The 19,106-nt window shown below is 42.0% G+C and overlaps 1 protein-coding gene across 1 annotated transcript in view; it reads right to left on the bottom strand.

Annotated features, from left to right (window-relative positions):
- Window positions 1-19,106, bottom strand: part of FRAS1 (Fraser extracellular matrix complex subunit 1) — a 479,438-nt gene that overhangs the window by 99,929 nt on the left and 360,403 nt on the right. The window contains 6 exon segments of the mRNA XM_020988371.2: window positions 5,051-5,183; window positions 6,381-6,543; window positions 8,275-8,423; window positions 13,259-13,506; window positions 14,766-14,891; window positions 18,200-18,331. Coding sequence (XP_020844030.1) covers window positions 5,051-5,183; window positions 6,381-6,543; window positions 8,275-8,423; window positions 13,259-13,506; window positions 14,766-14,891; window positions 18,200-18,331 — 951 coding nt within the window.

The raw sequence follows: 19,106 nt of genomic DNA, 5'->3' as shown, positions 1-19,106 counted from the left end.
GAATGAAAACATGGTGATCAGAATGGGCTGAATAAGCATTAAAGAGAGGCATTATTGGGGCAGTGGATAGAGCACTGGCCCTGAAGTCAGGAAGACCTGAGTTCAAATACGGCCTCAGACCGAACACTTGACACCTACTAGCTGTGTGACCCTGGCCAAGTCACTTAACCCCAACTGCCTAAAAAAAAAGAGGGAGAGAGGGACAGAGAGAGAGAGAGAGAGAGAGAGAGAGAGAGAGAGAGAGAGAGAGAGAGAGAGAGAGAGAGAGAGAGAGAGAGAGAGGCATTATGTCAGTGGAAAGAGCTGGGTGGCACAGTGGACAGAAGGGAGGGGATATGCATTTATTAAATGCCTACTGTGCGCCAGGCACTGTGGCAAGGAGGGAGGGAAAAATTTAGATGATAACTTTATCACATATTTAAAAGGAACAGCAAGCTGTACTTAGTAGATTTGCAGTTTCATGTGCAATCATCTTTTTTTTTTATCACACTATGTTATGGAAATGCTTGTTTCATTCCATAAATTAATACGTAAATAAATAAATAGATTTTTGAGAAAAGAAAAAACACAGAAGACTCTTATTTCCTCTGCACCTTTCTTTTTTTGGTGACTGGGTATTATTTTTTATTACGTATTTATATGATAATACGATAACATTAATATAACATACGATTTACTATATGTAATAATAATATGAATAATAATCTATTATATATGTATTAGATAATTACATGATAATCTTGATTGTTGATTCTTACATGTCAAAATAAATGCATTAATATTTAAAAAGAATATTGCAAATATTATCTCAGAGTGTTGGATCTGGAGTCATGAAGACCCGAGTTCAAATCCAGCCTCAGACACTCGCTGCGTGACTCTGAGCAAGACATCTAACCTCTATTTGCCTCAGTTTCCTCATCTGTAAAATGAGGTAATAATAACACCCACCTCCTAGGGTTGTTATGAGGATCAAACGAGATAATATTTGTAAAGCGCTCTGCAAACCTTAAAGCACTACATTAGCGTCGTCATCATCATCATCATCATCACAAAACTCAGAACTTCTAGTCAGTTCTCCTATTGACCTAACTCATCAAGTGGCCCAGAATATATCCTTTAACCCTCTTGGCCAATGTCCTCAATTGCAAGACGTATACCTTGCTGGGACACACATTCACATATGTTGTCAAACAGGATAATATTCACAAAAGCCTCTGAAAACCTATCAAGCCTCACACAGATAAGAGATACTGTTGTTAGCATGACTGATGTGCTCTGGAGGGGTTCAAAGCAGCTAGGTGGACAGACAGCTGGGCCTGGAGTCAGGAAGACCTCAGATGGCCTCAGACACTCACTGTGTGACCCTGAGCAAGTCTTTCATCTCTGCATGCCTCGGTTTCCCCATCTGTAAAATGGGGATAATAACAGCATCTACCACCTCCCAGGATTGTTGTGAGGACAAAAGCTTTACATAAATGATAGATATGTTTTACATATAATTCTCGCTGCCTTGATGATCAGGTTTCTCAGCTACTGTGGGTAACAGCGAATCAGAAGAGGGCAGAGTCTTCCATGACCTGGCATGAATAACCACTCATAAGCAAAGGGATGAAAATGCATTTATTAAATGCTTACCATCTGCGAAGTGAAAAGCAAAGCATTTCCTGTTCTCCAGGAGTCCATGTTCTAACGGATGAAGGGATTATACTACATGCTACCTTGGTACAGAGGCAGCGAGGCTGTTCAGTGGTTGGTTAGAGCTCTGGGCCTGGAGTTAGGAAGACTGACTGAGTTCAGATCTGGCCTTGGATACTTACTAGCTAGGTAACCCTAGGCAGTCACTTAACCCTGTTTACCTTAATCCACTTGGAGGATGGAATGGAAAACCACTCCAGTACCTTTGCCAAGAAAACCATGGTCCACGGGGTCACGTATTCTCAGACACAACTGAACAGTGACAAAGCTTGGTACAATCCCCTCTAGTTGGCATATTGATCAAGAAGAACCCTGTCCTCCCTCCACCCTGGAAGTAATCCAGTGCCCAGCTCACGGTTCATCCATAAGGAAGAAGGGGACCCTTCCTCAAGCCCTGAAACCCTTTCTCTCTCATCCACCCACCTCCCACCATCAACCTCCAGAGCAAGCTGGCCACTGTCCCCAGAGGGACCAGCCAGTGAAGTTCTGGGACATCTAACTTCTACAACTGGCCCGAGCTCCTCTTTCCATTTGATGCAAGACTCAGCACCCTCTGAGCTAGGGGGAGAAACAGAAGAGGCATAGAAAAGAGGATCATTCTGGTTTACTTGTCCTGTACTCAGTTCATTTTCAAATTCCCCAGTTGACTGATTTCAAATCATCACTTACAGTTTTAGCCACTAAGGATAGAAAATGAACAAAAGCCTTCTGATTTAACTGTCTGCTGGCTGCAAAGTCCAGGACAGCAGGAAGAAAGCAGCTGCAAACTCCATGGACTACTAATCATGGCAATTTTTGCTGGAAGCCAGACGCAAAGACTAGGAGATGAGAAATCTTTTAAATCACACTTGTGTGGAATAAAGAAATGCTTTTCCTTTCATTGATACATGGCTTTCCTGAAATTGTGTACCATTCCCCTTCCCTACTCCTACTCCTAGGAGACTGAGCAGAAATTGGCAGCTGGAAACTGCATCTCCCTTTAGACTATGGAGACAAAGCCAGAGGAGGGCTGGCAGAATAGCTGCTCAAGACCTTATCTTGTCTCTTCCACTGATCCTATAAAAGAGGGAAAACGTGCCTTCTTTGTAACAGCTTGACTACATTAAGCAAAGGCATCAGAGACTTGGGGGAATGAGAGATGAGAAAACTAAACTCTGCTTAGCATGGCAATTCAACAATCAATCATCGTTTACTAACTAGGCCATCACCAGTCGCCCTGACCTACGTTTTGCCACTGGACTCCCAATGACTCTGGAGGAGAGAGTGAGGCTGACTGGCTTTGCACAGCTGTGTCTCACTTAAATCTAATTCACCTGCAAGTCAAGACATCCTTCTCCTGAGGTCATTGGTCCTCTTTGAGAACAGTGGTTGAACAACAACAGAAAACAACAATTTACTAACCAGGTATACACATTGCTATGTGTTAGGCACTGTACATGCTAGGGAATCAAAGAAAAATGAAGCAGGCCCTGCCCTCAAGGCGCTTACATTCTATGGGAAGAGACAGCATGAACATAAATAAGCATATGTAAAAATAAATACAAGATAAAATTTTTTTAGGGAGTGAGGGCACTCCCAGGGGAACAGGAAAGGCTTCTTATGGAAGGTGTTACTTCAGTAGTGTTTTAGAGGGAATAAGAGATTCTAAGAGAAGGGAGTGACATTTCCCTGGGACAGCAAGTTATAAGATGAAAACTACTCATAGCAAAAAGAAAAACACTTATAAATCATTAGCAAGGGAAGAGAGAGAAAAGCTGTGAAAGGAGATACAAGAAGAAAAAGTAAAACATTCTGGGGCCACTTAGCATAAGGACAAGGAAGAATAGAATTTTTAACATCTTCATCAAATCAACAGGTAAAATTCTGAAATTTATAAAGTTCTGGTACGTGAAGACATAAACCAGTTATATGAAAACTGCATGTCTGTGGGGTTGACGATAATAAATGAAACATTGTGTCCCCAGCACCTAGCAGAGCCTGGCCTAAAGCAGGCACTCAATGAATACTTGCGAGTTCATCTGTCTGGTGGATTCTATATCTAGCTCTAGTCTGTCTCCTGAGCTCCAGGCACACATCTCCAACTGCCTACTGGATATTTTGAACCTGGATTTCTCACAATCATCTCAAACTTACTATATACAAAACAGAACTCATTCTCTTCCCTTGTGCTAAACAATCCCTTTCCTCTCCCATCAAAAAAAACCATTAATAATAGCTAGCATTTATAGAGTGCTTTAAGGTTTGCAAAGTGCTGTATACACACCTCATTTGATCCTCATAACCCTGTAAGATAGATGCTATTATTATCTCCATTTTACAGATAAGTAAACTGAGACTGAGGAGAGACAAGGGACTTGCTCAGGGTCAAACAGCTACTAAATATCTGAGGCGAGATTTGAACTCAGGTTTTCCTGAGTCTTGGTCCTACTATACCACTTAGCTGCCTATTCCTGTTGGAGTCATCCTGCCATGTTCATTTTTGTCTCCTGCCTCCCCCCTATCCCACACATCCAAACAGATGCCAAATCTTGTCCTTTCTCCCTCTACAATCTCTTGCCTCCAATCCCTTCTTTTGATGCGCTTTGCCATCACTCCAGCTCTGGCCCTCACCATCGCTTGCCTGGACTACTAAATTAGCCTCCTAATTGGTTTCTTTGCCTCGGGTCTCTCCCCTCTGCAGTCCACTGTTCACACAGCTATAGTGAACACATAAGGGAAAGACACAGAACCTTCTTCTGTGAAAACAGTGACCACTTCCAAGTGAGCTGGAGGTGATCAGACGTCCATCCCAGAGATCGCACCACCCACAGACCATTCAGGTAACTGCCTCTTTGTGGGAACTGCTAGCAAACCCTCCTGTTGGTGCCAAGTTGTTGAGGCTGCCAAGCAATCTTGCTTGCTAGCAAACATTCCAATTATCGCCATGTTGAGATATAATGGCTAGGCACACTCATCTCTGCCCATCATTGTACATCACAAAGCTACTATCAGAAAGGAGAAGGTCTAGTACCAACAAATACCCTCCTGCCTTTCAATTATTCTAATTGATGACAGCCACCTGGGACAGTGGCACCAGAGGAGACCAGGAATGGGAGAGGCAGGGAAGGGGCTAAGGGGATATCCCCAACAGATCATTACATCTTTCTATTCAGGTCACGCTCTCAGGATGACCACCTGAGCAGCGGATTTGAATAATTAGAAGAGTTTCTTGGTAACAGAAGTCCTGATTTCACTGACACAGCCAGTTCAAAGATTCACCAAGACAGCTAATCTCAGGCTCCGATTAGGTGAACATAATGCTTTCTCCCTCCTCACTACTGAAAAATGAACCCATAAAGATCCAGGAGTCCAGTACCTGTCCGGGTGTTTTCAATGAAGCCATATGTAGGCAAAGTGCTGATTTTGACTTCTGTATCTCTCTGGAGGTTCCCAGGATCCACAGCCAGGAAATGGTGAAACGTGAGCGGTGCTCTCCCACCTTCATCAACCTAAGTAAGAGAAAAAGGGAAAAGAGCACGTTGAATAGTCTTTGCGTACTGGAGAGAGAAAAGAGAAGACACTGTATTGCAAAGTGACCTTGCAGCAAAAACTGAATTAGACCCGCTGTGGGCTGTAGGAGGCACATCTGGGCTCCTGCAAACTAGGAATGCAGCAGAGTTTTTTCCCAAGCCACCGTCAAACAGATGACACGGGATGCATGCAGTCAGTGTCTCTCTTCAAACCCAGACCACGCGACAAAAGGAAGCTAATTCTAAGGCCATAAGGATCCCCATCCATCTTTCTGAAATTGTCCTATAAAAAACCACATCTTATCCAAAAGATGACTGTCTAGCCTTGCTTCCTTGGGCCTGAGAGAGAAGGTCTCAGGTTTCTATCCTTATTGCTTCCAGTATAAAAATTCTGTGCTTTTTAAAATGTCAGGGTGGAAAGGAAGGAAGGATTGACCATATCAGGCCTTAAGCCCAAGGGGGAGAGGGGAATAAACACCAGCAATTCCTTAAACTTAGTTCCCTCTTTGTGCCCCAAGTTGTAAGAACTAATGCTTATTTTCTCTTCCTTCTATAGCCCAAGGTCATGTGTTTTTTCACCAACCAGCAGTATTTTAGAATAAACTGTTACTGAGTGATCAATTTATTAGGTGCCTACTATGTGCCAGGCAGTGTGCTAAGTACTGGAGACATAAAAAGGGACAAAAGACTGTCTCCAACCTCAAGGAGCTTTGTAAGTGATAGTTTCCTGGTCTTCCTGCATAATGGTCTGAGCCTTCAGGCAGAGGTGCACACTGCGGTGTCATGGGGACTGCCAGAGAAGGAAGGAGGGCCGGGAGGTTCAGGAGAAAACTAGAAAGGAGACTGGGAGCTTGGAGAACATTTGAGCACATCTGGATATGCTTTCTGAGCTTTCATTTGATGAGTCAAATCTATCAGCCTCTCCACGTTCCTCCACCACAGTACCTGAAGAAAGAAGCACCAATCTCGTCTTGAGTAGCCCCTTCCTAACACAGATGTCTTATAGCAAACAGTCATTTTCACCACTTACCCAGTGTCAGAAAATAGTTGTCATCACAGGACTGCTCAGGGAAGGAGAGGGAACTGGGGCTTATTCAGCCAGAAAATGATTCATTCATACATTGTCTATTCTGAGGGCTACTGATAGCACTGTCCATTGTTCTGAAAATTACTTACTGTGATAAGGTCCGCAAAAGTGAAAATGGGAGGCGGATTCTGGACAGGCGTGATAACGATGGTAAATTTCTGACTGTTCAGCTGGTTATTGTCAGCATCAGAGACAGAGAATTGGAAATTATCAGTGATTGGTTGATGGTCCATCTCAAATGAAGTTGAGTACCTATGTCGGTCAAAATAAGAGCAAAATTACTAAGACACATGAAAAGACAGGCAAAAGAATTACACTCAGGTTTAAAAACATCCCCAGTCACAGACTTGCTTTTGAAGGAATAAACAACTTGTTATTTAATTATCTGCACAGGACAGGCAAGCCAGCTTAGCTGAAGGAGCAGGGTACCTCAACGGAGAGACAGAAGACAGCATGTGCCAGACAAAGCAGACCACCGCCACCCTTGATCTCCCCTCAGCCCGTGATGGGGCAGTTCAGGACCCTATAACCAAGAGCCTTGGGAGTCCCAATGCTTCCAGCCCAAAGCCTTCAACATCAACCCAGGAAAAAGCTTCTATGGAGATGAATCCCAGCACCTGCTCCAATAGGTGCTACAGCCATGGGTACTGAACACCTAGAAAAGAACATTCTTGGCACTGTCCAAATCGTTCAACATCCAAAACTGATTTCATTTTATCAGGAGAAAAGACACTAAAGGAAAAGCATTAATATCTGCTTTGCCGATGCATCCTAAGGACCATATCGTTGTTCAGTTGTGTCCAACTCTCCCTGACTCCATTTGGGGTTTTCTTGGCAAAGATACTGGAACACTTTGCCATTTCCTTCTCCAGCTCATTTTACAGATGAGGAAACTGAAGCAAACAGGGTTAAGCAACTTGCCAGGGTCACACAATAAGTGTCTAAGGCCTGATTTGAACTCAGGTCTCCCTGACTCTCGGCCTGACGCTCTATCCACTGGGCCACCTAGCTATCAGGGGACCTTTCCATTAGTCTTGCAGCTGAAACCTTCCCTGTGTGTTGTTTCCTTCATTAGAGCGTAAGCTGCTTGACAGCAGGGACAGTCTTGCAAGTGTTTAGTACATGCTTTATATATTCATTCATTCAATGTTCTACATTTTGAATTTATAGTCTGTTTATGCTGTTTTTTAAGGGACTGAACCTGTGATTTCACTGGTGGAGGAAATTCTCAAAAAAGAAAACTCCTCTGTCAATGCAGATTGGCACATTCTCTGCAACTTGAAGTCTTGGTTGTCAGAGGCACTGAGACATTAAGTGGTGTGGCCAGGGTCACAGGAATAGTATGTTGTCAGTCAGGTCTTGAACCTAGGACTTCTGACTCTACAGCCAATTCGTTAGCCAATACACACCCTGCCTCTTCTTCATTTTACATGGCAAACTCCCTAGGAATAGGCACTGTTTCTTCTGTATCAAGTGTACCCTAGAATGCTAGAAATTAATTGGCCAATGGCTTCATCCCTGAACTCAACGATGAATGAATGTGTGAGTGATGAATGAATGAATCAATCAATCAATGACAACTCAGTTTTTTAGGAGGAGAACTGGTCATGGGGTTAGGGGAACTGAATTTAAATCCTGATGTTAGCACTTTATACTTGTGTGATCTTGCACACTTACCTTCCTTCTCTGGCTTTCAGTTTCTTCAATAAAATGAAAGGGATAAACTGGCTAACCTAAATCAGATTTCTCTTCCACTTCACTGGAACTAAAATTATTATTCCCAAAAGGGCAACTGTGACCAGCAACACTCACACTTGAAGTGGAAATAACTGTGTAAGGCTACTCACTCCCAGAGCAGCCTCAGTTTCTGGATCTTTGCTACGGAATGTAGATGGAGGAAGAAAATGGAGTCTTTAGGCGTCTGAGTAGTGAGGGAAAATTCCCATTAGCGGCAAAATCAGTCAAGTAAATAAAACTGGTTACCTGATTTTCTGATTGTTGATGTCTTCCATTGTGAAGTTAGAAATCTCTGAAAGCTCTTCAACCACTAGTCCTGATGTTCTTGTAAGAGTCCCATACATTGGTAAAGAAAGCAAACGAATCCATATCTTTGAGTCAGGGGAAGAATTATCCTGGTAGAGTTAAAAAAAAACTGTATGAATCCAAAATTCTTTCGCCCAACCTAAAAGGTTTGACAATTTGATTATATATATATAATTATATTATTATAATTTAATTATGTATATATACAGTGTGTATATGTATATATGTGTATGTATATATTTATATGTATATATGTGTATACACACAAACACACACACACACACACGTGTGTGTGTATTTTTTTTCTCCCTCTACTCACTGAAAGATTTTTGTTTGTTTTGGTATAAACTGTAATATACCCCAAATCTGTCCTTCCTAGAATGCCTCACTGAAAATTCCCTAGAACCTCCATGCTCACTTAGTCAAAGTAACCGAAGTAAAGTGGAATTTGGATAAGAGATACAAAACAGAAGGCTGCACCAGGTCCTAATGTTATCCACAGAAGGTCCTACCTACCTGCTACTCAAGCTTGCCGCCCAATAGAAGGCCAAAAGATTGGACTCATCCATCTCTAGGAACAAATGTCAATTCTTTGCAGGATACCAGAGGGGATCTCACTGTCTGACTGCTATTCAAATTCTATTATGGCAAATGCCATATGATAAAAACACAGATAAAACAAAGATTGCCAATAATGACTAGAGATAATGGCAAATCACTCAATCGATTTAATAATCTGTGTGACAAAACTTCACTACAAAGAATTTACTTCCAATTCGAAATTTTGCTTTCCCAAGTCATCTTTCTAATGCATCGTTCTGATCATGCTACTTTTCTCAAAAACTTTAGTGATTCCCCAGAGCCTAACAAATAAACATGATCTTGGCTTTCAAGGCCCCTCCACAATCTGGTTGCAAACTCTGTTTCCATGCTTATCTTATATTATCTCTTTTCAACAGCAATGCCCTCCATTAATAAGTGCCTTTTAAATTTAATGGGTTTGTGTTCCAGTCAAACCAGACTTACCATCTCCAATATACATCCTACTCTCTCCTGACTGACCAATTGCTTGTATTACCTCTCCCTTCATTCTTGGACTGGAGTTCCCTTTCTTCTTCTCCACTTGATGAGAATCCAACGAGATAATAAGTGATTTGCAAATCTTACCTGCTGCATACATGTCACTATTATCATTGTTGCTGTTACTCTTTCAAGACTCAACTCCAGGGACAATCCTTATTTCATGAAAACCTTCCCTGACCCCTCTCTCCCTCCCCAGCTGATCTCCCTTTTGGATTTTTTTAAGAGTACACTTTGCCTGGACCTCCCCGCTGCCCTTAATCCCATTTTCTCCCATTTCATGGTCCTTTGTTCCCACATCTTTTCCCTCTTATTAGATTTTAAGTTGCCTGAAAAACAAAGTCTGCATCTGATCTATTTTTGTATTCTAAACCTTTGGCTCAAAGTTTGATGGTAGTTATTAGACAGTCATTCGTTGAACTGAACCGAAGCAATGCCTTGAACAGTAACCATTACTATCCTTCACAAGGCCCAGGTTTTGGCCAAGATATACTCCTTCCCACTCCTTAAGCCCAATGGGCACTTTTCCATCCCCACACCTTTGCTCATGCTCCCTGTGCTTACTGTACCCTACCAAATGAATCTGATCCTTCAGGTCCAGCTCAAATGCTACCTTCTCTTGGGAATTCCTTCCTGATTTCCAGAGAGGTTTGTTTCTATCTCTATCATGCATATACTTCACTTGATTCTGATGTATTTATGCACTTGCCTTATGCACTGGTAGGGACTTAAAAGAGCGAGGCCACCTCATTTTATCAATGATGGAAGCTATGTGTCCTAAGTCATGATGCCACCTAATGGCAAAGCCAAAGAGGAGACTCAATGAGCTGGAAGGTCTCAAAAGACCCCCTAGCCCAAACTCGTTATTTTATAGATGAAGAAACTGAGACTCAGAAAAATTATGTACTTGCTCAAGCATGAAATAGGTAAGGTGGCCAGACTCCAAATTCAATAAAAAGTTTAATATTCCTTCCACTGTATTCTGCTCTCTCCAAGCCTCTTGGTTCCTGGGTCAGGTCTTTTCTAACACAATCCCATATGTTTCCCACCTAGGAAGTAAACTCATTGAAGACAGGGACCACATCTGAATCATCTCTATATCCTCTTCAGGATAGCCTCTGCTGTCTCTCAAGTACCTTCAGGTACTTACTACATGGTTGTGTTGAACTGAATTGAATCCCACCATTGCTTTCTGCCTCCCTCCTTGCACACATGTACCCCTCGCTGTTCCTGACGCTATACTGACATATCATGAGTTGTTCCCATCCCAATTGTTTTCTGCTTCATTTAAGGCCCATTCTGTCTACAGAATGGCTTCCCCAACCTTGCTGTATACTCTGTGCAGGCCCACCATGGAGCAGTTCTAGAAAGCCTTTCCCATCAACCAAGACTCCTCAGCAGCTGTCAAGCAAAGTCATTATGTAACTTTAAATAAGTCTTTAGCATATATGCTATGCCTCCACCAGCCTGAAATAGCTCTTTTGAATTTTCTCTGCTCTGCTGGGCAAATTCACATTCAATCAATTTCTTAAAACCAGTATTACGTGCCCAATAGGGCTGCATTTTGATATGCAAGGCAGAATGTGCAGTTAATGGGCAGGAACTGCTCTGGAGAGGTGCTCTGGGCTGTCAGACAATGACTTTTGTGAGCCTTGGCCAACTATTGATTCAATTTGTATTCAGGTGTCATGATGGATTCATGAGTTTCATAAGAGTCAATAGGCCAGAATTTATGGCAAAAATCACCTGCCAATTAGAAAAATAGAAAATGGAAGCTACTTTTGAGTTGTGAGAGGTCCACGAATAGTATCACGGGGGAGCGATTTTCCGCAACATAAAAAGACAATAGGGGAATAAAATCTGCACAAAAGAAATTGCTCCCAGGCCAACACTTTATTTCCCTTCTTTCTGTTCAGAACTAGATATTATAGTTAAGCTATAAATGTTATTTAAAACATATGGATGATTTTTTAAAAGTGTCAGATCATTATTGATTGTGGTTTCAAATTTGGGAAGAAAAATCTCAGCACTCAAAGTACTAAGATTCAGCAACCATGCATCATCTTTTTCTTTAACTAAAATCACCTATGATTATATAGAAAAATGTAAACATATACATATACACACATGCATAATATAATATCTACACATGTGTGTGTATATATGTAAACATATATACATGTATATATGAATTAACACATTTTATTAACCTATATATGTGTATTTATTTATAAAAGCTACAGAATTAAAGAAATGGATCTCCTTCCTTTTCTCAGCAACAGTAATTAAGTCAGTCACAGAGAGAAGGATCAAATGTAGGTGTCTTGCCCCAGGCTCAGTTTTCCTATCCATATTACTTCCCTTGATGGAAAAAAAAAAGTCAGCCCTCTAGCCTTGGAAACCCTAAAAACATCACAGCAAAAGTGTATGTGTCTGTGTGTACATGTATGAATATGGGCATGAAAGAATTTAATAATGTCATAACATACAAATAATTTTGTTTCTGGGTTCCAGGTGTACAAAGAAAGCAGAAATCAAAAAAATAAAGTTTTAAAATTCCTTTTCTGTTCCTAATTGATTGATTGATGAAAATCTGAGCAAAGTCTATAGCCCAACCATGGCCTTGACATTTCCTTTTTTTTTTTTTTAGGTGACTAGGCCAAGAGAGAACCCATTCTTTCGAACTCACTGAGTTGGTTTCAGATGCACTGTGTCTCTTCATCAAAGGACTGGGTGGACCAAACCTCGGATAGCTCTGCCTCCGAAAGAGGGGCTAGTAATTCCACTGTTCCTGGTCCTGCTTTTACCACTTCCCTCTCCTCTCTCAAATCCCTTTGGCTTTAATATAAACTAAACTGACCACTCAGTAAAGGAAAAGCCCTAGCCCCGAACTGCCCCCATTGAAAGCCACTGCCAGAATAAAATGGTGGACAGCTAGTGGGTATGGTCCACTTTGTGGCTTGGCTGGCAAGTAGCAAGGTAAATTACTATGTGACCCCCACTACTCCTCACAAGATTGCAATGTGTGCAGCTTGACAAATAGAAAGAGGGCTGGTGTTTGGTTTTTGTCCATAGCATGGTATTTGTGGAGCACTTCAATGTCTTACTGAAAGCACAAAAGTTCCTGCCCTCTGAAAAACAGGCAGTCTTCTGAGGCTTAAACATGTTTTGATAGAAGGGAACCTTGGAAAGGCTGGAGAAGGACTTAAGTCTGAGAAGGCCTTCACAACCTGGCCCCTTCCTACCTTTCCAGCCTTCTTATACCTGACTCCTTTTCCCACACACTGTACAATCCAGCGATACCGGATTCATGATGAGTCTCCGGCTGCCCCACACCTGGTGTGCTCCCATCCTCATTCTCACCTCCCAGCTTCCTTCATCTCAGCTCAAATCTCCCTTTCTACAAGGAGACTTTCCCAGTGCCCCTTAATATCAGTGTCTCCCCTCTGAGACTACCTTCCAAATACTCTGTATAGATCTTGTACATAAATATATTTGTGTATATGTATATGCATATATAAAAATATATATGTAAATATATTTGCATCTTGTCTCCCCCACAAGAATGTGAGCTCCTTGAAAGCAGGGGCTATTTTTTACCTTGTTATTGTATCCCTAGTGCTTGACATATGATAAGTGCTTAATAAATGCTTGCTGACCGGCCAACTGAGGACAATACTCCAGAAAGGAAAGGCCCTACCAAAGGTGGAGCGGCTGAGTAGGATCTGAGTAGGATTGGGTGATGGAAGCTCAGAGATACTCAGCCCTGGTTATAACTGTAGAATCTGCTGGTTAAGGTCAGTCACACAGGTCACTGATGAACAGGGTGATTATGAGAACTTACCACATAAGCAAGGTGTGATCTAGTCAGAGTAATGGAGCTTTTGCTGGGGACGGAGGCAGTCAGCGAGGAACCTATGGCCAGCCGGGGACCGCTGCGGTCAGCCCACGAGACCTCCACGTTCACTAGCGTGGTTGCTGTGGCAATGCCATCAGTGACAGAGATCTCCATGCTGTCTTGTGTGGCCGACGAGCCATCATGAACATACTGTAGTGCATTCTGGGTGATGTCCTCATAGGTGAAGGGGTCGCCTTCCAAAAACAAGACAAAGGACAATGGTCCACAATGCTCCTCTGTAGACCCAAGATTCCAAAGCATGTGACAAACCCAGAACTTGTTCCCTTCTTTTGTTAAAAGAAAACGAGAGAAAATTTGATACCTGGAACCATCAATTTTTCTAAGCAAAGAAGTCAAATTATTTTGGGGTCTAAGTGTTTAAAAATAAAAGATCTAAAACTTGGGAAAACTGACAGGGCACCATCAAAGTTGCTGCAAGAGGCCTGAACCTCTCTTTCTGGGCAACCAGATTCATGTAAGAAGGGCTTTGGTTTTGTCTACTACACTAGTGGGTCAAAGGCTGTTAGGGTCTCTTGGAGGACCTGGATATAGCATAATCTATCCCTCTCTGAGTTCATGAGTTTGAGTACTCATTTTCTGTGTGGTAGCGTGGAGAAAGCTGCATGGATGTGGAAGATACGGTCAAATTCTGCCTCTGAAGCTAACTAGCTGTGTGACCTTGGGCACATGACTTAAATGCCATGGGTCCTGCATTTCCTCATTGATAAAAGAAAGGGATTCGATCAGATGGCCTTTGAGGTCCTCCCAACTCTGGACATTCCACAATGATGCCAACTGGTGCTGAAGGCTGTAAGGAACTTATCCAGTTTTTCCTTTGAGGAGAGTTGTGGAGAGCAGGGTCAGAGGTCATGTCACCCTCGAATTCTGTTTCCACAGCCCAACTTCTGAGCATTGTCCAAAAGGACTGAAGTTCTCCTGGGTTCTCAAAAGGCTGCTGGGATCACAGGAGGCTCTCCACTTATGTTGTCTGCAATGGTCTAGTGAAGATAGTAGATGAATACCTAAGACTAGGTAATTCTAAAAACGTGTGTGTGTGTGTGTGTGTGTGTGTGTGTGTGCGCGCGCGCGCGCATGTGCACACGTGTGCCCCTGGCCTGGCCTAAAACATTTGGTGTAGCTGAAAATATACACATACACATATACGTATACATATATGTGTGTACATATTTAAATAAGCTAGCTTCACCTGAATTAGGGAAATGTCTCAATAAAATTTCTGTGGATAGAGAGGGAAGTAATACATACCCAGGCCAACTAACCATGGCAAGACTGCTCTTCAAACAGCCTACTTTCCAAGCATCTCCAAACAGCTATCCCAAAGTATCTCATTAATTATCACACCATGCCTTGGAAGCGTACAAGATGGATTTATGATTATCCTGCCAGAGTGTCCCTCCAGTAGGCCAGGGGAAGAAGAGACCCCCCCCCCCACCTGTGGTCATGCGTCCTTGGAAGTCAGTTGTGTTCTTGAAGAGTGAGCCATGAAGGGGCGGCTTCACTAGTTCAAAGGAAAGGTCCTCAGGAGCCATGTTGGTGTCACTCATTGCCAGCTGAATCCCTGTAGAGGGTGGGATGATGAGGATGACATGACTTTTCTAGAGAGTTTTAACATGTAAAGTGCCTTCTGTAAATAACCCACCAAGAACCAAAATTCCCATATTGGTCAGGAGAGGGATTGTGAGTTATTGAAGCTATGTCAGGTTAAACTTCCATCTACCAAAAAAAAAATGGCATCATGGATAGAATGCCAAACTTGCGTGATGATAATTTTAATAACCCTACCCAATTTAATCAGCATTTATCCAGTTCATTGTGATTTGATGCGTATCAATGGTTGTCTTAGTGAATTAAAGCAGAACAGAATTAAGAGAAAAGTAATTATGTTTGTTAATGCTGTTAGGATGAGAGTTATGATTGTATTGATGATTATATTAATTGTATTTGATTTATCAGATAGATTCATACTATTAGTTAGGTCTGTTCTAAGACTGTAACAAAGTACTCATAATAAGGATCATTTGCCTCTCCACCCTTAGGAATCATTTCTACACACTTCCTAGTGACCTTTGCTTCAAATTCACAACTTCCCTGGCCCCTAGGACACTGCTGGTCAAACAGCAGTGTTTGATGGCCTTAAAAAGACCCAAGACCTTGATGACAGGGTCATGTGACCTGTAGAAGACCCCAAGATGTTGCTAACAGGATCTTATGACCTTTGGAAAGCCCCTGCTGAGGTGGCCTGCAGTCAACGGCCTGTAGGTGATGACCTGTAGCTAATCTGTTGACAAAGTGGTTATGATTGATAGATGCTGCCCTTAGCCAACCATAAGATTTCCCCGATTCCAGAACTGGCCAATCATGGAATTATACCACCTCATTCTATTTTTGGTACTTATCCTCAAGCAGAGTGGTCTCTGACTGTGAGGAAGATCTTGGACCCAACTGATTAGGGACCACTAGCATCCCTAATAAATTGAATATGCTCAGGGCTATGTCTCAGTGACTTTTGTGGCAGATTAGAATTTTGAGGCCCACACTTGAAGTCAGGAATACCTAGACTCAAATACTGTCCCAAATACTTAGCAACTGTGTGAACCTACTTGACCACAAGGGGGGTCATTTAGCCTCTTTTGGCCTCAGTTCCTCACCTGAAGAAAGGAGGGGTGGGTCTACTTAATGACCTCCAAGGTCGCTTCCATTTCTAAAGCTAAGATCCTAGGACCAAACAGGCACCCTTCAACTTAGCCAACAAGTTAAACTCCAGAAATTCAAATTGCATGCCAACTACTTGGAATTCAGAATATATTCTCCTACAGAAATAACACGTGTTGGTGAAGTTACCAGGTCTGTCTCAAAGCCCATTGAGCCCACAATGTAGCTGAACAATGACAGTAGCAACATTATTTTGAGTGCAGGGTCCCGGAAGCATGTGATCACAAGATTCAGAAAAGGAGGAAGAAGGGATGGATGAAGAGAAGGAGAGAAAAGAAAAAAGGCAGGAAGGGAGAAAGAAAGACAGAGGAGGAAAGAAGGGATGGAAAGAAGGTAGGGGAACTACTACAGGGAGAAGAGTTTTCACCCAAGTTCTTGAGTCCTTCTCCCTGGTATTCTCTAACTTCCAAACCGTAAAAATAATAGCTAGCATTTATATGGGACTTTAAGCTTTGCAAAGCACTTCACAAATAATTATCCCATTTTATCCTCACAATGTTATTACTAACTCCATTTTACAGATGAGGAAACAAAGACGAACAGAGATAAAGTGAGTGGGCTTAAAGTCACACAGTTAGTAAGTGACAAAGGCCAGCTTTGAACTCAGGGCTTCCTGACCACAGGGCTACCTTGCTCTATCCACTGCTCCCCCCAGCAGCCTAAGCTTAGACTTCCCTTACACCAACCAAGTATTCCAGGCTTCAAAATTACACCCCCACCTCAGAGGGCAATTAGTTAATCCACATCAATTAGGAAGAAAACAATCTTACTGCCTTAATTCACTAATTAGTTCTTTAATTAATTGCTATAATTTAATCCCTTATCTTTCAAGAGGTGACTACAATTTAAAAAGAAGATACATCTTCATTCAAATAAATCTCTAAGTGGTAGAAATTCATAGGCTGTTGGTAAAATGAAAGGTTTCTGAATTCTAGGCAATATGGGGGAACACATTTTGAGGTGGGAAGCCACCATGCAGGTAGCCAGCCTTGGCTCCTTCAGAACCAGCTTTCCTTCACATTTTCCTTTGTTCACTTTTTTCCTTCTTTCTCTCTTGAGTTCACAGGCTGTCTACTAGCTTCACATTTTTTTCTTCATCTTAATTCCCTTGGCAATACAATGAGGTCTCTGTGAGTAGGCACAGTAGTATTGGGGCAACTGTGCTCGCAGCCAATGTTAGTTATAAGCTCTTTCTAAAGCAAGGTAGATATCAGGGGCTGCTGCTACAGATTTCAAAAGACGGCTGATGAGACACACTTCTCAGTTCATCATGCTCACCACCTTAATCACTAAAAGGCATTCCCATAAAAGAAAACAAACTCCTAATGACAAAGCATTGTCAAATATGAACCTGATGGCGGCTCTGGTCCCTTGACACTTCATGTTCTCCTAACTTACTCTATTTTTGCCCCTGGCCACTTCTTACCCATAATCCTATCTAGATTCCATTCTCCCTTGGCTGTGATCCAGGTCCCTGGTGTTCTGGTCACCCCAGCTTACTGGCCACTTCCATCCAGATCCTCCTTAGACCCCACTTCCCATCACTCCAGACTACTTGGCCACTCCTGGATCCCTCCCACAGTCTTTCTGTATATAAGATTAATCTTGTCTCCATTGAGGGGCTCAGTTTCCTTAAGAACCTAGCCAAGGGCTCAGATTCTTAAAATCTAGCCAAGAGCTCACTAATGTTCAGATTCCTTAAGACTCTGACCAATATAGTGGATCTTTAATAAACCTTGTCTTTGGCCGAAAAAAAAAATTACTCTATTTTTCTCCCATTTATACTTTTCTTTTTTGACTTTGCCGAAGAGAAAACAAGAATGTTTCACAGTGGAATTTTCTGTCCTCTCTGCTGTCTTTGACTTTAGAGATGATAATAAATCAAATGACTAGAAAGTTGGAAATACATTCTCTGTTGTCTAGCACAAGCGAGAGGTGCCCTCTAAAGAGTTTATTCCCATTCCATTTATATGTATATGGGAAAGTGGAGGGTCAAAGGTGAGAAGAAACCAATGCCTGTGTCTTCTGAAAGGAGATGGCTATAATCTCTTATTGCCAGATGGTACACGCTCAATACATCCATAGGGATCGGTGTCTTAATAGAGCTGCATTTCAAAAACCACCTCTCTCCACCACCTGATTGATCTTTCTTACCCACATTAGCTTGGCCTCCTCGGGTGACCTCGAGAAATGGAACTGTGATCTGGAACAGTGGGGGTTGCTGATGAATGGAAAGTAAGTGGATGGTAAACATCATTTCTTCTGTTGTGTGTTCTCCATCTGAAACTGGAAGGGATGAAAAGCTCACGTAAATAAATCAACATGCAGTCTGATGGCACATGGGTTGTTTCTATGTGTATGAAGCCCACCACTTTTTGAGACTTGCTGCAGCACTCTGAAGAAATCCTAACAAATCAGGAAAGAAGGAAATAATGCCATATTCGGAACCAAACTAGCAAAGCTTTTTAAACTGGGGAAGAAATAGCTGAAAAGACCACAATGATAAAATCAGATGAGCCTGGTAGTTGGATGGCGAGGTGATGCTGATGAATGTTTATAAAAAACATTAAATAAAGTATTCTCTTGCTGAGGAGGTCAGAAAAGGCATTTATTTACTTATTCATAGGCTTCTTTTGGGTTGGTTCATTCTTCGAGATCTCTAGAGATGAGCTTTCATTCATACAGTCCTCTTTTTAAAAGGCTCAGGCGCTTCCACAATGGAAGGAAGCTTTGTTACAATAACAACAACAAAAACTCTACATTTGTAACAAAGGTGGGGTGGGTGCACAAAAATAATTATGATGAGTCATTTGAAAACGGGGATAACGTAATTTTCATTTATTTATCATGCTCTACATACTGCATAAAGAATGTATAATATCTAATTATTCTGGGTTCCCTGAAAAGCAAATAATTTACTAATCTCCTGGAAAAAAAAAGAATTATCACTAGCACCTCCTTTCTCAGGCTCATCAAAAACATGCACTTTTCTTTAAGGGAGGAAGTAAACAAGCAATTATTAAGCACCTGCTTAGGCGTCAGGAGCCATGCTAAGCACTTT

Source organism: Phascolarctos cinereus, unplaced genomic scaffold (assembly GCF_003287225.1).
Source record: "Phascolarctos cinereus isolate Bilbo 61053 unplaced genomic scaffold, phaCin_HiC Scaffold_9;HRSCAF=440, whole genome shotgun sequence".
Taxonomy (NCBI): Eukaryota; Metazoa; Chordata; class Mammalia; order Diprotodontia; family Phascolarctidae; genus Phascolarctos; species Phascolarctos cinereus.
The sequence above is the reverse complement of the archived record's forward strand: the minus strand, read 5'-3'. Positions and strand labels throughout refer to the sequence as shown.